General features: G+C 49.7%; 1 protein-coding gene across 2 annotated transcripts; it reads left to right on the plus strand.

Annotated features, from left to right (window-relative positions):
* The first annotated feature begins 5,897 nt into the window (after nt 1-5,897).
* KRT71 (keratin 71) lies at nt 5,898-18,096 on the plus strand. 2 transcript variants are annotated; one of them, XM_028532353.2, is made up of 10 exons: nt 5,921-6,005; nt 8,896-9,504; nt 11,850-12,064; nt 12,761-12,821; nt 13,317-13,412; nt 13,778-13,942; nt 14,132-14,257; nt 15,607-15,827; nt 16,486-16,520; nt 17,307-18,096. In XM_028532353.2, exons 2-10 carry the CDS (start codon nt 9,058-9,060, stop codon nt 17,516-17,518), a joined length of 1,578 nt encoding a protein of 525 aa, XP_028388154.1. In that variant the 5' UTR covers nt 5,921-6,005; nt 8,896-9,057; the 3' UTR covers nt 17,519-18,096. The 2 variants fall into 2 exon arrangements, with proteins under 2 accessions (XP_035874862.1, XP_028388154.1); XM_036018969.1 differs by lacking the exon at nt 8,896-9,504 and having other exon boundaries at nt 5,898-6,005.
* Nucleotides 18,097-20,427: the final 2,331 nt, after the last annotated feature.

A 20,427-nucleotide genomic window follows, 5' to 3' on the forward strand; every position in this document is an offset into this window, starting at 1 on the left:
CTAAGGACAAGGACTGGCCTTATTCTTTGTTGGGCTTAGTAATTAGTAGACACTTAAGGGAGCTTCGCCCCAACAGAGACACCAAGAGAATAATTTTCTTAAGATCTTTCTATCCAGCACAGTGTGTATAAAAGATTTTGTGGGGCAAAACCAATATATCTAGGACCATTTTGATAAGGGTGCCAAGACCATTCAATGGAGGAAAGAATAGTCTCTTCAACAAATGATGCCAGGACAGTTAGATGCCCTCATGCAAAAGAATGAAGCTGGACCCCTACTTCAGACCATATATAAAAATTAACTAAGAAATGGATCGGCAACCTAAATATAAGAGCTAAAACCATAATAAACTTAAAATAAAACATGAGGATAAGTCTTCATGACCTTGGATTGGTAAAGAATTCTTAGATATGACACCAAAAGCACAAGCAACAAAAGAGAAAATAGATAAATTGGGCATCATCAAAATTAAAAACTTCTGCACCTCAAAGGACATTATTAAGAAAGTTTAAAGACAACCTATAGAATGAGAAAATATTTGCCAATCACATCTCTGATAGAGGTCTATTACCTAAAATACATAAAGAACTTTTATGACTCAACAACAAAAAGACAAACAACCCAACTAAAAAATGAGCAAAGGACTTTAAAGGTCTTTGTTCAGAGAAAACATACAAATGGCCAACAAGCACATGAAAAAGTGTTCAACATGATTAGTCATCAAGGTAATGCAAATCCAAACCACAATGAGGTACCATTTCACACCCACTAGAATAGCTGTAATAAAAAATAATGGAAAATAAAGTATTCGTGAGGATATGGAGAAATTAGAACTTTTATACGTTGCTTGTGGGACTATAAAATGGTTTAGCCACTGTGGAAAACACTTGGGCATTTCCTCATAAAATTAAACATTGGATTGTCATATGACTGAGCAATTCCACTCCTAAGCATACATATCCAAAAGAACTGAAAACAAGTGCTTAAACCAATACATGTACATGCATGTTCATAGCAGCACTGTTCACAACAGCCAAAGGTGTAAGCAGTCTGCTATGGTCTGAATGTTTATGTCTCCCTTAAATTCATATGTTGAAAATCTAACCCCTAAAGATGATGGTATTAGGAGGTGGGGCCTTTGGGAGGTGCTTGGGTTATGAGAGTGGAAGCCTTGTTAACGAGATTAGTGCTCTAATAAAAGAGACCCCCAGAGCTCCCTAGCCTTTTCCACCAGCGAGGACATAGCAAGAAGCCACTGGTTGTGAACCAGGAAGAGGGCTCTCTCCAGAATTCGACTATGCTGGCACCTTGACTTTGGACTTCCAAGACTCCAGAATTTCCATTGTTCATAAGCCACCAGCCTATGGGATTTGTTATAGGACCCTGAAAGGACTAAGACATAGCCCAAATGTACATCAGTGAATGAATAGATAAAAAAGTTGTGGCACATTAATACTATAGAATATTATTCAGCCATAAAAAGGACTAACATACTGATACACGCCACAGTATATATAAACCTTGAGAACATTAAGCTAAATGAAAGAAACCGACCACAAAAGGTCACATATTATATGATTCCATTCATCTGAAATGTCTGGAATAAGTAATTCCAGAGAGATTTGGTAGTTTCAGGGATCAGGGTAGAAAGAATGGGAAGTGCCTGCTGGATACCGGGTTTCTTTTTGGGATGAATAAGTTTGGAACTAGGTAGAGGTGGTGGCTGCACAACACTGTGAATATACTGTATGCTACTGAAGAGTTCACTTTAAAATGGTTAATTTCATGTTATGTGAATCTTGCCCAAATAAGAAATAAAATTCCTCTTTGGGGGAGAGAGTTAGCAGAGAAGACGCCAGAGAAACTGTGTTCCTGGACCCTGCTCTTTGCCTTTTCTACCATATGGGAAATAGCAACCTTAAATAAATAAATAGCAACCTTAAAAAAGGGAGAGTAGTGGAGGCCAGTAGGAGGATGGAGATAACTTAACCTCCATTTGATTGATCAAGGGCAAACCTGGAGGATTTGGGGACCTCTCTGTTCCTTCACCCCCATAGGAGAGCACAGAGAGGTAGCTCAGTAACTGGTAAATGAATTACTGATTGCAAAAGAAGATGGCAGTCATGATGTGTGTGCCCTCTCCCCTGGAACCTCATCCACTCTTTCTTGCCTCTCCTGCCTGTGCCTTTCCCTCTGCCTCTGTCCTTCTCATTTCCTGATCTTTACAAATGTTCTCCCTAGGTTCCAAACTTGGTGTAGCTTGAAACTTTAACTGATTTATCCATGTTCATTGGTAGAGGAAGTGTCATTGGAATGGATACTCTGTGACCTTGAGAAACCACCTTGCCCATCTTCCAGCCCGTTGAAAGGATGTTCTTATAGGCCAACTAGTCAGAACCTCTCCTGCTTTTATGGTCTCAAGGATGCTGAATGAATGAATGAGTGAATTTGATTCCCTTACTTAGTCATCAGCTGTGTGTCACCACATCCCCTCATGGCTATTATTAAAAAAGAATATAGTGAAAATTAGACAATCAACTCTTGCTTGTGTGCCACTAGTGGAGAAGAATGGAAGAAAGGAGGTCTACAAGCATTAACTAATTCAAGATGGGGCCCATTTTCAGGCAACTGGTCATCAAAAACCCATGTACACATGTGTAGACATGTGCTCATTTGCACACAGGTTCATGTCTATGGAAGATATGGAAAATATTTAACAATTGGTACAATCTGGCACTGATCCATCACAGTTAATGTCAGCTACAGACAACCAGAACAGCCATGCCAGTCCTTAGTGGCTGGACACACATTCTGCTCATGTCCATGTTCATGTCCATCCACATACAGATGTGCACCCACACGAGTCCTCTGACATGTTGGAACACACCTGTCAGCTGGCAAGAAGCACTCACAGTTCATACTACAAGCACTGGAGCCTGTGGCTGCAGGAGCCAACAGTATTGCCCAGCCATGGAGAGACCTGTTAGATCATTTTAGGCTGGAGAAATGCACATAACACATAAGCAACAGGGTTGTGTGCAGAAAGGTGCAGTGGGCCCTGTGAAGGAGGGTGTGGAAATCTAAGAAAGTTGAGGAAGGCTTGGGGGGGTTTCCTGGAGGTGTGTCTTGGTTTGTCTTCAAGGATAGGACAAGCCTGCCTTGGTAGGTGGGAGGCTAGGAGAGTAGCCCAGAGCATGACATCAGGGAAAAGCATGATGGGTATGAGAAACATGTAATTGTCTCATAAGCACCCCCTACTCCGTCTTCACCCAAGTACTGAAATTACATGAATTTTCTTCAGAAGAGTGAAGAAGTTTGAGAAGGGGAGTGAGGGGACAGATCTGGATGGCCAGGGTGTGGGAGAAATCAGAAGTGGACTTGCAGGATAGGTTGAAGGAGTCAGATGGGCAGACAAGGGAGGACTGCCCAAGAGGCTACTGTGGGAAATCCAGAGGGAGAGAGGATAGGGTGTAGCCTGGGCCATGGCAATGGTCATAATAGATACAGAAGAGCTGGGGCAAGAGAGGGCAGGTGACTTCCTGAGGGCAAGGAGCACCTGGGAGGATGGAACCATGGGCACTCATTGCACAGCAGAGCCCATGTGGGATAGGAAGTGTGAGCTCAGTTTTTCACACAGTGGTGCAGCTGTAGGAGGAACAGCAGGAAATAGGACCCCAAGCTTGTGGGAGGCTAGAGTTGGGCATGTGCATTCACACTCGGCATTTGTGCATGAGAAAGCCAGGATGGTGTAGAGGTTGAGAGTACATACTACAGCCAATCCTGGCTCAAATCCTGGCTCACACACTAGCCGTATGATGTTGAGTCAAGTACTTAACTTCCTGTGCCTCAGTGTCTTCATCTTTAAAATGGGGATAATAATGGTACCTGCCTCACAGGGCTGTTGTGAGAATTAAATGAGTTAATGTAGGTGAAGCGCTCAGAGCAGTGCCTGGCAGAGCTCATACTGTGTGTTAGTTATCATCATCATCATCATCACCATCATCGTCATCATCATTATCATTATTTACAAGTTGTCTGCCATCCAACTTGGGGAGTAGGTATTAGTATCCTGCTTTTTAGAGATGTGGAAACAGAGGTTTAGAAAGCTGGGAGACCTGCCCATGGTCACATGGCAGGACCAGGACCTGGGTCATCAGAGCCCCAAGGCTCTGCCACAGGCTTGGCAGAGGCTTGGGGTGAGCCTGGAGGAAGGAGTTAGCCAGCAAAACTCAAAGGAGGTGCTTCTAGCCACAGAGCTGAACAAGGGGGTGGGACTGCCTTGGAAGGCACCTCTCTGGCAGTCAACTGTAGGAGGGGAGAGGAGCTGAGTGCCTGGCAGGATACCCCTCTTCCGACCTTTATATCCAGCTCCTCTGGGGTGAGCTCACCTTTGGTCTTGTCAGCTATAAACCAGCTGAACAGTCATACTGCCCCCAGATGAGTGGCTCTGATTGTGGCCAAGTCCCCCAGGGACTGTGCTCCATCCATCTGGCATGGGGCTGAGCACCCTTGCCTGCCTGAAACTACAGGAGGATGCGGGGGTGTGAGGGGGAGGGGGACTTGTGGGGGTTCACAGACAACATGCTCATTTCCTGGGTCTGCTGAGGAGGGCTGGCAGGACCTGAGCTGATGTCATCCAAATAGCTCAGCTTATTCTCTCTAATTCTGGAGACAATTATTTGCTTAGAGAACCACCTGCCTCTCTCAGCACCTCCAGCCTCTCCCGACCCCCACTACTCCTCCCCACCACAGTAGCTAAGTTCTGCTTCCCAGAGAATGTATGGCCCAGACTCTGCCTGGCTCATGAGCCTGGCCACTTGCCTTATCCCTTCTGCTGCTTGGGACCTGGGGTCCCTCCCCCATGGCTACCCTTCACTCTCATGATTGCTTCAGCCTGGAGGACCCTTTCCTCAATGTGCTTCCTCCTGCCAGCCTGGGCTGTTCTCACATTTCCTCACTGCCAGTCCACCCAAGCCTTCTTCTTGTAGCGTACTCGAATTCAGACCCCCTCCTTTAGGCGGCCCTGTGGTGCTAGTGTGCCTAGATCTTACCTCTCCACTGGGCATTCCCTATTCTTCCCACTTAGCAAGTACCATCTTGGATTGTACTAGATTTTCTCACCCTTTTTTTTCTGAGACCTTCTCTGGGGGCTTATCAGACCCCAGAACACTGAGTCAGGGTCAAGGGGGTTCCAAATGGGACCAAGGGGTTGAAACAAACATGTCAAAGTGATCATCATCATAAACATAGGGACAAAAAAACAACAAAGAAATCCACAAATTCATGTGAACCAAATAAAAACTTTTGGCTATAAAACCAAAATGTTTATTTATTTAATATACAATTTAAATTTTTTCTTGAACGTCCAAGCTAGATGTTCCTGGGAGCTTGGGGGTTTGACACTCTGATCTGACGCACTTCCTTCTACTGTTTCACAAATGGGTAAAACTGAGGCTCAGATTTCCATGCCTGGCCAAGCATCGCTTAGACTCTCATTCCTGCTAGAGAGCTGGGAGATCCATGGAAAGGCACGAAGGGAAAATGAAGCTGAGATTTGGTAGAGCACATCCCGTCTCCCCAACCAGCATGCGAGCCCTCTCAAAGCAAGCGGCCCTGCCTCTTTCTGCCCTCAGTCTCCCCAAATCTCAGTTAAGGCCGGGGAAAGGTCTTCGCAACCTTGGTGAACTGTGGCCCTGCCCTGGTTTCCTTCAGCCCCTCCCTCTTGCCCTCTAGCAAAAAACACAACCACCCCAGGAGCCCCACCTGGCCCACCCTTCCTGTGGGTGGCCTAGAACTCTCCTCCTTTCTGCTCTATCATCATCCTCATCAACAACATTGGGTGTTTCATACCTAATGGCCAGTATCTGATGAACTAATTCATGTTAAGGCATTAATGACTTGTTAATAACTTGATGAGGTGTTTTTTTTCCCAGGGACACTGTATTTGGAGGGATCCAGAAACTCTGAGGGCAGGACACTTTGCATTGCCCCCCTCTCAGCACTTGGTAAGTGCCCAGGAAATAATTGATGAATGGATCAAACCAAGAGACTCAATGCTTGAAAAGTGCTTCCTACTGAGTTTTGTACTTGGCAAACATTTGTTAGACAGTGGCTCTACTATTGTTATTCTTAACAGAGAATTTTTCATGATCAGTAATGGTCTGAATGGAGAGATTCCTTGAGTTTGGGACCTCTGGGAAGAACACTGGTCTTTGTCCTCTATCAGCAGATGGCACTTCATGGGAATGGGCTGATCTAGACACACTCCCCTGGGGAGAGAAAGCAGAGAGGAGGAGGAGACAGGCTGACTCCTAAATTCTACTTTCCCCTCCACTTTTAGTCGTTGATAATATTTATTGAACACTGAATATGTACCAGGCCCTTACCAAATACTTTACATGGATTAACACATGTAATCATCACAACTACCCTACGAGGACTTTATTATCCCATTTATGGTTGGGGAAGGTGAGGCTTAGAGAGGTTAAGCAAAGTAACACTGTTGGGTGGTGGAGTGGAATTCAGACCCCAGGGGCAGTTCCTGGAGCCTGTGCTCCTACCTGGTGCCATTCTAGGTGGGTGCTGGCCCAGCAGTTCCTTGAAGATGCACTCTCTCTGCTGTTTGTTTGTTGGACATCCCACACCTGGGGAGGGGGTGTCCAGAGACTGGTCCTGGGATCTGAGTAGATGCAGAGAGGGAGGAGTCTTCTGGGGGACACAAAATGCTCACCCAGGCCCAGGCCCTACAGAACATGCAGCCTACACACAGGTGTCGATGGACAGAGAAGTCCAGGGCATGGAGGAGAGGAGATGGGGCTAAATCAGGGTTTTAAACAAGATTTTCAAAGAGCAGAAGGATTGGATCAGAAGAGATGGGGAGAGAAGGTGTTCCAGGTTGGGTAGGAATAGTTTGGCAAAATTTTGGAGGTATTTGAAGAGGAGGCCTGTGGGTGAGATATCTTTGGCAGGAGCAGGGGCAAGGGCAGGGCAGCAGCTGCAGACATTCAAGGTTGGGCTGGGGAGCTGTCATGCAGGCCAAGGAGACGTACAGCTAGCAGGGGGATCCTGTGTGAGGACTGGGTTCCGAGAGCTATGGAACACCTTTAGTGTTATACCACATGCTCCTTGTCGACAGTATGGGGCACCATGCCTGGCACATAGTTGATGCTCAACAGAGGTTTACTAAAGGGAGAACCAAGAGAGGGAGGGGGGAGTATACCAGGTGGTCTCTGATCTTGAGAACCTTTTACTTTATTTACAAAGAAAAACTAAAATGACATGTGACACAGCCTTCAGAGGAACCTCGTGGGAGCTGGCCACAGAATCACTGCCCTTCCAGCACATTCTGATAACATGCTAAGGGATGAGAGGAGCTCAGACTTGGGCTGTGCTGACCCAGGAAGACTCCTGGGAAGAGAGCAGGTGGTGGAGCAATAGGTAAAGAGGTGGCAAAAGAAAAGGGGAAGGATTGATGGAAGATGGAGAGGAGGAATGAGAAGGGATGGAGAGAGAAGGTAGGAAAGAGAAATTCTGGTGGTTTCAATAAGAACCATGAAGACAAAATGGCAGGGAAAAAGGAGAGGAGGGCAGCTGGGACAGGGAGGGAATGGATTCTGGGTCAACCCCTAAATGAAGTGACAGAAGGCCCTACCCAAGCTTGGCTCCAAATTCTCCTCCCTCCTGTGGCTATAGCCAGCCCAGAGTCACAGCACACCATAGGGCCCCAGCGGGGGTTTTGGGGCAGGGGCGATCCCCAGGGATAGCTTTAGCCATGGGAGAAAAGGGGGCCACAGCAGCAATGGCTGTCATGTGGGAGGACCAGGACCCATCCCCAGAGCCAGGGACACAGGATGGAGGGGACAGCAGGCTGAATCTGGGCAGGGATTGCAGGGACCACGGGACCGTTTCGAGCAGGACAGCACCATGCTCACTGAGCCACCTTCTTGGAGAGGCCTGCACTCCTGGGGGCAACAGAAATTCGGTCTCACCTTGACAGCAGCTTCTTCTATTTGAACTCTAAACAGATGGCTCCTGTCCTCAAGTTGCCCCTAGTTTTACTGGCAGATGTACTCATACACTAGAAGAAAGAAATGATGAAATGGGATCCCCTCTCCAGAGTCTTTCCTTGAAACCACTAGGCCCTGAGCAAGCCTCTCTTTGTCATCCCATCCCTCCTCCCTGTTGACTCCCTGAATTTCTCAGTCACCTGCCTCAACTCCATCCTCCTTTTCTCTTCCTCTTTCTGTCCAGTGCTTGAAGGACTGGACATCACTTGTCCCTTGCCTTATTACGGGAGTTGGAGAGAAGTGAAGTTTGGAGACCCCTTTCCCTGGGGAACTTGCAGAAGCCTGTGGCACTCCCAACCATGGTGTCCATGGTTGACTCTGGCCAAAGTTGCTCATGTCCCATGCCAGGGGGAAGGTCACTCCACCCCTTATAGCCAAGCAGACAGAGCTACTGTCTTCCGTGGGTTAGGAGAAAAGGCCATCGTTGGATTATGCCTCCAGGAGGAGAGGGGTAGGGGTGAATGCCTGAATAATCTGCCCCTTCCTGGGACGAAGGAGGACACAGCTATGGTTGGAGTCCCCAGGTACTCTACCCTTTGGTTCATTCTGTCGAGAGCAGTCCACCTCCTCCCACCCTCCTGAGCCCCCAGGAAGAAGTCCACAGCCCAGAGAAGATGAATCAGGATAGGGATGGTGAAGGGCCAATGACACCCCCCTGGAGAGGCTGGGCCTGGGGCAAATTACCCTATAACAGCAGGTTAATTAGATAAGACCCAAATTAGATGAGCAAGGCTTGCAAGCCCAGCACTTTGAAGGTTTCATGTTGTTTCAGAGGTGGGGAGGGCTCAGTCTTTAGCTCAGCATAGAGAAAATGACTTCTTGCTCCCAGGCAAGCCAAACCCATGAATTAAGCTCTCGACTGCCCATCCACAAGCCCCAGTTCCAAGCAAATATAAGGAAGGGCACCTGTCAGTTCTCACAGCAACCTGTGGAACCTGTGTGGGATTTTGCCTTTGCTCCTCCCGTGACTGAGTTCCACCTGCACTGCAGCATGAGCCGCCAATTCACCTGCAAGTCAGGAGCTGCCACCAAAGGGGGCTTCAGCGGCTGCTCGGCTGTGCTCTCTGGGAGCAGCACGTCCTCCTACCGGGCCGGGGGCAAAGGGCTCAGTGGGGGCTTCAGCAGTCGGAGTCTTTATAGCCTGGGGGGTGCCCGGAGCATCTCTTTCAATGTGGCCAGTGGCAGCGGAAAGAGCGGAGGTTATGGATTTGGCCGGGGCCGGGCCAGCGGTTTTGCTGGCAGCATGTTTGGCAGTGTGACCCTGGGACCTGTGTGCCCAACCGTGTGCCCACCTGGAGGCATCCACCAGGTCACCGTCAATGAGAGCCTCCTGGCCCCCCTCAATGTGGAGCTGGACCCAGAGATCCAGAAAGTGCGTGCCCAGGAGCGGGAGCAGATCAAGGCGCTGAACAACAAGTTCGCCTCCTTCATTGACAAGGTGGGTCTGTTAGGACCTGTGGAACCTGTGAAGAGCGTGATTTCTTGGAATGTGAGCCTTTATTATAGCATGAGGGATGGAGATTAGATATGGAGAGGCATGTACTATGGATAAGACAGGTATTTTCTATCATTAGGATAACTTGTGTAAGAGTCTTTGTGTAGCCTTTCCCCAGAAAAGACAGAGGCAGGTCAGCCTCTATTGGTAGAGGATTATCAGGAGGGTTAGTGAGTGGCAGGAGCACCTAAGGAAGAGCCCTGCTTCTTACTTTCAAGGGCCAGATTGGTACCATTGCTAAGCCTGGGCCCACGCAGACTGTGTGCAGAAAAGCCAGTGAGAGGGAATCTTCCCCAGGGTGACCAGGGAAGCTGTCCTCCCACCCATGGCCAGCCAATCTTGTCCACTGGTCACTTGACTGATGGCTCAGGGCATCAGTGCATAGTCATTCCTGGGTGGCCCTGCCAAAGGCACTGGTTTCGGTCTGCTAAGGGCTTTCTTGAGAGGCAGAATAGTGCAGTGGGAAGTTAGACCTGACTTCTACCCTGGCCCATCATGTACCATCTGTGCTCTTGCAGGGAGTTATTTATCCTCTCTGTGCCTCTGTTTTCTCATCTCCACAATGGCGATAATAACCTACCTCTTGGGATTGTTGTCAGGCTTTTGAAAATGCCAGTGAAGATCTTGTCACAATGCCAGACATATACTAAATACTCTCCAAAGGTGGTTATTGTTACTATCATGTTAATCTCCAGAGAGCTAAGGGAAGAGTGTGAGAAAAAGAGCATCAAAGGTCTGGAACAGACCTCAAGGGACCATCCAGTCCAGACAGGCCATTGACTCTCAGTAGATAAGAAATTATTGCTCCCATTGTATGAGTCAGCAAAAGCATGGAGGTGAAGACCATGCCCAAGGTCATCTGGGGAAGAGAAGGTGAAGTTGGATGTTCAGCCTCCTGCTTCCAAACCCAGTACTGGGGACTGGAGGGCTATGTTGGCTACATGATGGTGAGGCATCAAGGACAGGTCAACCCAAGACAAAGCTGATGTTTGAGATAGTCAGCAGCCATCAGAGAGGCTGCACCCCCCACCCCAACTCCCTGCAATTCTCAAGTCTTGCTCAGAGGAGAATTCCCTCCTACCCCTGCTCACCTCAGGGGCAACAACATCTCTGTGGATTTTTACTTCTCTAAGTCATTTCACATCTGGAAGATCAAGGTGTTTTGAGGTTTGGGGCTGGGGGATAAGAGTGGACTGCCCTTTGACTGGGCTGGCCAAACCCCATTAAAGGATGAAGTCTGGAGACATGGAAAGAAAGATGAACACAAGGCAGTTACTTCTATGAAGTAGGGTGGTCTGTCTGGGGTGAGGGGGAAGCAGGCTCAAAGGTGTGCAGAGTTCCCAAACAATTTTAGACTCTAGAAGAATAAAATCCCATACACCAGGCAGCCAGAGAAGGTTGTGTGATGAGCACATGCTATCAGCAATCTAGATGTGTCTAGTGGTATAGTCCAGATACGTATTGTGGTGTTCTGGGTGCAGGATTTACTCTGTGGTTAATGCTCAGCCTTGCAGATATACATGAAAAAAGTCAGGACAGGTTACACCAAATCAAATGCTGGCTAATCTGCTGGAGGTAAGCTATTTGGTGTCTAACCCATCCCAATAATTTCCAAAGCTATCCCAGACAGTTTTCCAATATCCTGTGTTTCCGACTTTAGGGAATCAACCATGTTTAAACAGTAGTGCCCCACCCAAACTAAACAAGAGAGGTATATACAGATTCCCCCCAGGGGTCAGTTTCCTGGCCCCTGTGAGGCCACAGTGACATGGGGGGCTCCATCTGTCCCCAGTGAAGACAGTTTTGGGGAGCAGGATGAGGGGAGGAGGAAGAGGTCACCAGCAAAGTGGAGTTGGGGCTTTACAGATATTTAGAATAGCCGAAGCTCTTGGCCCACTGAGCCTCGTTGAGCTGGACGTGCTGTAAAATGAACAGCATACCCATTCTTTGGAAAGGTCAACCTTCCCAAAGATGGACCCAGCTTGACTCTGTCCTGGCACCTTCAGGCACTGTGCTGGTTTGGTCATGGTGGGTGCTGAATGATTGGACACATGACTGATGCAGACCCATATCTGGGTTCAGTCCTGGGCTCCACCACTTACTAAACCATCATATCTTGGAGAAAAGCTAAACTCTATACCTCAGTTTCTTCTCCATTAAATAGGGTTAAGGACTTGCCCACCTAATGTACCTCTTGTGAGGGGTAGAGAGCTTTGCACAGTGCCCTCTGAGTGACAGGTGTGACCATTTCTGTGGGGGTTCTACAGTTTCTGGGATTCTGGTTTCAGGTGCGGTTCCTGGAGCAGCAGAACCAGGTGCTGGAGACCAAGTGGGAGCTGCTGCAGCAGCTGGACCTGAACAACTGCAAGAACAACCTGGAGCCTGTGTATGAGGGCTACATCACCACCCTGCGGAAGCAGCTGGAGACGCTGTCTGGGGACAGGGTGAGGCTGGACTCGGAGCTGAGGAATGTGCGGGACGTAGTAGAGGACTACAAGAAGAGGTGAGTGAGACGGGGACTCCTATAGCTCGACCACTTCCCTGTACCTCTGGATTCCTCCTTCCCTTGGGGCCCTGGCAGCTACCCCAGCTTAAAGTTTTGGGGGGCAGTGTTTCTCATGATATGAAGCAGAATTACCCCAGCAAATTTCTGGAACTTGCTCTCTGCCCTTCTAGCCTCTGGCCTGGCACTTAGGACAAATGTCCAGTTCAGTTAGTTGGACTGTGGCCAGAGGATTAACTCCAGCTTTGGGGTGGGGGAAACCTTGGGTAACCACCAAGTTTTCCCAAGCTTCTGTGTCCTCATTGGTAAAGAGGGGCTTAAATCCATCTGCCTCCCAGAACTGCTATGAGGAGTAACTCAAGAAATGCCCCCATTCATTTGTAAGGCTTATTTCAATTTTTGAGGGAGGAGATTGCTTCTTGCTTCCTCTGAATTTTACCATAGTACATTCACTCTACTTGCTCTCTCCTCATTTTTGAAGCTGGATCTTCAATAATCTCCTTCCAAACTTGGTTAGCATGTCCCTTCCCTCAGGAAGCCTTCCTTGCCTGGCTGGCCTTGCCCGCCCAGTACTCCACAGGCTTTCATCACCTGTGCCCTCTGATGGGCACACTACCCCTCACTCAGAGTCTTCCTTGGGCACATGAGGCTTCTCAGTGAGACATATTAATCAACCAAGCACTGGCCTTCCCACAGGTATGAGGAAGAAATCAACAGGCGGACAGCTGCAGAGAATGAGTTTGTGCTGCTCAAGAAGGTGAGGGGAAGGCAGGCTCTGACTCTGGGTCTAGCTGGGAACCAGGAGATGCTGAGCCTGCAGTGTGCTCTGCTCTCAGAGAAAGTGAGCTGATTCAGAGCTAGTGAGGTAAAGGCAGGGAACCATGATGAAAAACTATTCAGAAAAGACCATACAATGGCAGGGAGGACGATGGCCTTCCTGATGTTCAGTGTGGATGGGTTTGTCCACAGTGAAGGACAGCAGAGGATGACACACCAGGGGATCCCCTGCAGCCTCAGGGTCTGCTTAGACATCATAGAGATGACTGACAATAGCCGGGCTGGGGTTTCCTTCCTTTGAGGGGCCACCATCCCTGATGATGGAGCAGAGTCTCAGGATGCCCCTTTGTCTCCTTTTCCATGGGCCCCTCAAAAGAAGGTGGCCACACACCTGCGCAGGGCACCCAGGCTGGGGTAGCTATTGTCTCCTTGGCTGCGCTGGCAGTGACCAAGGTGTGGCTGGGGAATCTTTCAGGATGTGGATGCAGCTTATGCCAATAAGGTGGAGCTTCAGGCCAAGGTGGACTCCATGGACCAGGAGATCAAGTTCTTCAAGTGTCTCTTTGAAGCCGTAAGTCTGTCTTTCCACTGCACCCCTCTGAGGGCAGCCAGTGGGTAAAACTCTATTCTGGGGGCTGGGAGGGGCATGGAGGACCTTGCCCTCAAGGAGGCCCCCCAGATTAGTCATTCATCTCCCACCTCAGTCCCAAGAGGCTCCTCAGTCTCCACCTTCTGGGTGGGAAGGAAATGCACCAGGCTCTGGCCCCATGGTGGCGGGAATCTGTCCTGTGCCCAGTGGGAACTTGCCATGCTCAGGGAGCAACACTCTTGGTTTGAAGCCTCAAAATTGACATCACCAAGATCTGTTTACGTTCCTTGGGGAAAGTTTTTAGCCTTCGATAGTCAAATCCTAAGACTATCCTTGTTTCTGTGAAGGAAATCAATCAGATTCAGTCCCACATCAGCGACACATCTGTCATCCTGTCCATGGACAACAACCGTGACCTGAACCTGGACAGCATCATTGATGAGGTCCGGGCCCAGTATGAGGAGATTGCCCTGAAGAGCAAGGCTGAGGCTGAGGCCCTGTACCAGACCAAGGTGAGCTGGGCCAGAGGAGGGAACCCCAGCCAGTATGAGGGCTGGGCCTGATTGTTCCCAGGACAGACACAATGTTCATTGAAGAGTCCAATGTGCCCTGCCCCCATGACATCACCAACCCAAAACATCATGTATCCCCATGACATGTTCATCATACTCATCCATGGCTCTGTGCTCTGGGATCACCAGTTCCAGGAACTGCAGCTGGCAGCTGGCCGCCATGGGGACGACCTCAAAAACACCAAGAATGAAATCTCAGAGCTTACCCGGCTCATCCAGAGAATCCGCTCAGAGATTGAAAATGTGAAGAAGCAGGTAAAGGGCCTGGTTGCCTGTGACCTGGAGCATGTGGGGACAATTGAAGGGGAGATGAGTTGGCCAAGGATGGCAACCTCCCAATCTCTGCCCATGAGAGCAGAGGGGCCTCAAACATTTAGATTAGACCTCCCTGAAGTGCCCCGAAGCCTCCTCAGAACAAAGAATTCTGGGTTGGAGGCACCTCCCCTAGCATGCCTTCTCTCAACCTCCCCTGCTAGGCTCAGACCACAGTTCTCTGTCCCTCAGTTGCAATCAGTGTGTTTTCTGGGCACCTGTGCTTTTCCTGTACTTGTCACACTTCTATAATTGCGTTTGCCTGTCCCTTTTTCCACTGGACTGGAAGGAGGCAGGGAGCTGGCTGCTTGGTTCCCCATTGTTTTTCCAGCATCTAGTGTAATGCCTGGCACCTGGTAGCAGCTTAACAAACTTTCTTCACTAAGTGGTTGAGGAGAAGTGGGCTCAGAGAGCACCCATTAAAGTGCTTTCTGTGTTAAACTATTATAGACTTATACAGAGTCAGTCCTCAGCCTCAGTAGGTGGCAAGATAAGATGCATGTATATAATACAAGAGCCATGGTTTCTATCATTGTATCATATTAAATCCTCACAAAGACTCTGAGGCAAGTGTCACCCATTGTTACAGATAGGGAAACTGAGGCCCAGAGAGGTTATGTGGGCTGCACAGCTGGTGAGCGGCAGAGCTACGATCTGATCCAGGGTCTCCTGACTCCTGGCCCAGTGCTCTTTCTACTCTCACATAAGCTTTACACTTAGTAGCTCTGTGATGTTAGGAAAGTCACTTGTCCTAACTATACAGGATGTTGTCAGGACTAGATAAGCTAAGGTAGGCAAAAGGCAGGTAAAGGGCCAAGTGTCTCTCAGGTGGGCAGTAAGCACCTGGGAAATAAGAGTTGGTCCTGTGGTCCATGCACCTGGTTAGCCACTGTCATTGTACCTGTAACACCATATTCCAGTGATCTCTCTTTCCTGACTTTAAACAACTCCAGAGCAGAAAGCCAATCTGACTTACTCATTTTGTATCCTTGGCACAGGAAGGCCAAGTAAATGTCTTTGTGGTAACTGAAGTGATGGTGAATTGGCCATCACCTCAGGAGGGCAGGATGCACTATTTGTTCTCACCACCAATGTCTAAACACAAGGGAGTGGAGATAGAGCTAAGGAAAGACTTGGCAGTGCCAGAACAGGCCCCAGACTAGAAGAGGACCAAGGAGTGTGAAGGGCAGAGGTGGGCTACTCTTCTCAGAATGTCAGACTGAGTGGTATTTGGACATAAATGTCTCCAATGACCCCTTCAAGTTTTCCAACTTCTCCAATTCCCCATTTAGGCTTCCAACCTGGAGACGGCCATCGCCGATGCTGAGCAGCGGGGAGACAATGCCCTGAAGGATGCCCGGGCCAAGCTGGACGAGCTGGAGGGTGCCCTGCACCAGGCCAAGGAGGAGCTGGCTCGGATGCTGCGAGAGTACCAGGAGCTCATGAGCCTGAAGCTGGCCCTGGACATGGAGATCGCCACCTACCGCAAGCTGCTGGAGAGCGAGGAGTGCCGGTGAGGGGGGATGTGCTCTGGCAGAAAAGTCCCAAGGGTTTGGGGAGGACCTCAGGAGAAAGCCTAACACATCCTTATCCAGAAAAGATGAGTTTTGGGGGAGTGAAGAGGTGGTGATGACAGGAATAATAATAGCTATGAACAATTCCTACACAGGCACGAGTTCTTACTTCATGCTGGGCACTGTGCTATGTGGACTAACTCATCCAGTCTTCACACCTTCCCTGGGAATACCTAGGCACACTCCCCCCACCCCACAAAAAACCCATTACCATGTCAGGGCTTCTTGTTTCATCTTCCTTACCTGACTGGGTATAAGATGAGCTTGTCGAAAATGTTCCATTTTGGCTTCCCCAGTGTTCTTGGGAGACAGAGAGGCTCATGCCTAGGCCTGACTCTTGGGACGTGTTTATACCACCCCCAAATGTGCACCTCACACGAACTGCTTTTTGACTTAGGTTGCTGTCTGATTACCAACAATTTCAGGGGTAGCCCCCCAACTTCTCAGGCTCTGCCTGTGCCAAAGAAGAGTTGGAATTTCCAAAAGTTCCCGTTGGGTTTAGAAGCCCACACCAGGCCAGAGGTGGCACTAGATCTGAGGTTCACAAATTGTGGGTTGCATGATTTCTTGCTCTTATTTTATTTCTCTCCCTAACAGGATGTCAGGAGAGTATCCTTCCCCTGTCAGCATCTGTAAGTATTTGTATGTTTAGACCTAAAGCTGTAGAATCTGCAGACCAGAAAGGGTCTTTGTCACACTCTGTGTGTGTTGATGAGCAATCTAAGAAGCAGAGAGGGAAAAACTCTGTCTGAGACCACAGAGCCAGATAGCAAGGCCAGAAAGCAGGCCTCCTGACTCCTAGCCCAGGGTTCCTCGCTCCTTACCACTCTGTCTCCCTGTTCCCAAGGGCTGGCAGCTAGGAACAGGGAGACAAGCTGTGGGGAAACAAAGGACATGTTCCAAGAAAGTGAGTACGGGTGTATGTGAGGCTTGAGGAACCCTGTCTACAAGTTGTGATCAGGCCTGGCCTTTGGACTTAGAGGGGGCTGGAGTCAGTGAACAGGGGACCTTGATCATAGAGCTGACAGTGGTGGATCTTTGCGTTTCTCAGTGGGGCTAAGAGAATTAAACCAGAACTTCTGAAAGATGTTATCTGTGGGGCTATTAGCAGGAGGGAGAGGTTGAAGGATGGGAATTTTTACCAAAAAAAGTTAATAGAAAGGGCAGGGGTAGGTGTCAAGAATGACAGGTGGATACATTGTGCTTGAACCAAAAAGACGGGCCTTTGAGAGTTAAGAATCAGCCAGATTGGGTGTAAGCTGAACAAGCCAGGGGCAGGGCACGCCCAAAACTGTCTCAAGAATACTTCCCCCCACCCCGGGGCAGGGTCATCTGTGACTAGAGCCCCCACTCAACTTACTGCTCCAAGAAGCTCCCCAGCTCTGGCTGAGGGGTGCTGACCCATCCTTCCTCTGCAGCCATCATCAGTAGCACCAGCGGCAGCAGTGGCTACGGCTTCCGGCCCAGCTCGGTCAGTGGCGGCTACGTGGCCAACAGCAGCAGCTGCATCTCTGGAGTGTGCAGCGTCCGTGGCGGGGAAGGCCGGAGCCGAGGCAGTGCCAGCGACTACAGGGATTCCTTGGGGAAGGGCTCCAGCCTGGGTGCTCCCTCCAAGAAAGCTAGTCGGTAGAGAGGGTGACCTGGTGCCCTCCTGCCACCCCTGTGTCCCAGCAGGGGCTCTGGCTCCCACATATGTTCTCCCCAGTCGACCGTCAGCCCCATCCCACAGGCCCTGATGTTGTACTTCAGGCTCTGGCCTTGGCCACCTCACTTCTCCCAACCTGTGTCTTCCTGAGCCTGGGCAGGTGTGGACAACTAAACCTGGTGAAATTTCTCCCTGCACACACCCAGTATTTACCTCCTTGGCTGTGGTTCACCAGCTATGGCACCAGCTCAGCCCCTGGCTCCAGCCCCTGGCTCAGCTGCTAACTACTCTGTCTAGCCCCTGGATCTCGGACCAAGGCCCCCTCTCACATAAGGCCTTTGTCCTGATTCCTGACTACGCTAGGAGCTGGCTCTCTGTCCAAGAAAAGGACTGAAAGACAAACAACCAAGAGAGGCCTAGTCCGCACCCCACCCTGGCTCAGACTCACCACTTATTCTGAGTGAAACCAAGCATGACTCAGGGTCTCTTTTTTCACTCTCTGCACCCAGAAGCAGAGAAGAGAAGGCCCATTCACTTCTCCTTTCTTCTTGCATCCTCAATAAACAGCAAAGACTGATGGCTTGGTCTCTATGAGTGGTCAAGGTGTATACACAGACTCCATTAAGATGCTCACAAGAGCAGGCACAACACACTACACAGACACACACGGTCATGTAGAGCACACCACTGCATATTGCCAGGGTGGTCCATATTTGTAGGTTAATTTTCCCTGAAGAGCAGAAACAGAAGAAGCTCTCAGAAAGACATGGCAAAGGGGCTTAGAACACCACTGGGGCATCAGGGAGATGAGTATGGAGCAGAGTTTGGGAGGAGAAAGGGGGAAGGGCTGAGAGAGAAGAAGGGAGAAACTCTGGAAGGTGTGAGTGTAGCCTGGTTTGTGTCCAGTGTCAGCACTGGTCCTGCTCCCAGCAGGGATCTTTCTGAGAATGGGGCCTTTCCTAGAGGGAAGATGGGGGCTTGGCAGACAGGTATCTGTGTTGGTTCAACTCTTTCCTCTCTGATCAGAGACCTGGCCTCCTGGGGTGGGTGGGGGGTGGGGGTTGCCCAGGAGGAGTAGAGCTAGTGGGACCCCACACTCTGAGCCTCTCTGCTGGAAAGCTAAGACAAGGAACACATTTTTGAAACCTATGGCTCAGCTGGAGTGGAGTGAGTTGGGAGTCAGAACACACTGAGAATTCCAGTGACTGTAGTTCACTCTGAAATCATTGCAGTGGTGGCCAGTCCTGCCTTGTGGTGAGGAGGAAGGTAAGCAGGACAGGTGGGATGATTCTTGGTGACCAGCATGAGCCTACAAACCTCAGCCAGGAAGTCCTTGGGGCCCTAGGGGTCTTCCAAAGATGGAGGGGGAGAGACTGGAGGAAAGGATGGATGGGCTGGTTTGGTGGATAGAACTTCAGAGTAAGTGACCAGGGCTTAAGACAACGTCTCATAGCCAGGCTTCAACCCCCACCAGCCAGAAGGTGACCATCAGCCAGAGCCCCCTGGCTGCCCTCAACCTGGAAGTCAACACTACCCTTTAGCAGGTGTGGGTAGAAAAGGAGGGCAGATCAAGACTCAGCAACAAGTTTGTTTTCCTGGTTGACAAGGGGAGGCGTGTGTGTGTGTGTGTGTGTGTGTGTGTGTTTTCAGAACTAGTAGAGGCATTGCCATTTCTTTAGCAAAGGATCCACACACACGTGTTGCCTTTCTGTTGCCCTGCAGCCTTTGCAGCAGTAAGGACTAAGGTGGGATAGCAGAACAAACTTTTCAGGCAAAGGCTTAGAAGCAATGCTAGATTCTCATGTGTGGGGATGAAGACTGCTTCTCTGGAGACTGCTAGTTCATCACCAGACCTGGGGAGGGAGTGGAGAACTCTCCCATGTCCTTTTGTGCTCGAGGATCTCAGAGGTCTGTGAGGTGGACAGGGTTTTCCTGAGTTCTGAGTCTGTTTTCTTGAGCAGTGGACCAAGGTGCTGGAGACAGAGTAGAACTTCCTGCAGGAGAGAGGACCTGAGTTGTCACCTTGGCAGGTCCCAGAGTGACAGGGCTGGATGTGGATTACAGACCAGGCAGGACTTGGTGGATGATTTAGGGAACACATGCAGAGGCTGGATATCTCAAGCCCAATTCCCACTCACCTGTGCTGAAACCAGTCCTCAGAAAGGGTCAGTGAAGGAGCATGGCCCAGGCCTCTGACTCCAAATCCATTGCTGTTTGCATTTTACTACTTGTCATAACAATTCCTGCTGGATTCCCACACCCAGCTCGCATCAGGACTGAAAGGGCAAAGCCTTGCTCCTGTGCATCCGAAGCATGAAGTGCCACCTAAACTCAGGGAGCTCCTCACGCTGCTGTGTCAGGAAAGCCACCTGTTGGCCTGGGGCTGAGCTTCCCATCGTGTTGCAGGAAGGGACAAATGGCAAACCTGGGCCTAAGACACGTCCATGTTCCTGTTCATGGGTGACAAATACTCCTGGATCTGGCTGCACCATCGTGAGCTGCACACCCAGGAGGAGAGCATGGCCCAGAGGTGGGAGGCCCAGGCCCAGACCCAGATACTGGGAGATCCAGGTCCTGGGAGCAGTGCTCCTGGGCTAGCCCCCCTCTGCTTTCTGACAGCCTGGGATGGAAGTCTATAGTGCTGAAATCCAGGCTTAAAAGACACCAGGCAGGAAGATTAACAATATCTGGGAGGAAAATTCACAGGAATGGGATTGACCCATGACCTTCTGAGTGAGTTTCTCAGGAATTTGGGGATGGGGTGCTGACCAAAGGTACTAAGTCCTATAACCATGGTTGGGTGAAAATAAGAGATGAAGAGTGAGAAAGCTGAGCACAAAGGTGAAGTAGAGGACCTTACACTGCAGGACTGTTTTAGGAGACAGGATGCCCAC

The sequence above is a fragment of the Phyllostomus discolor genome, chromosome 2 (assembly GCF_004126475.2).
Source record: "Phyllostomus discolor isolate MPI-MPIP mPhyDis1 chromosome 2, mPhyDis1.pri.v3, whole genome shotgun sequence".
In the NCBI taxonomy this organism is placed as follows: domain Eukaryota; kingdom Metazoa; phylum Chordata; class Mammalia; order Chiroptera; family Phyllostomidae; genus Phyllostomus; species Phyllostomus discolor.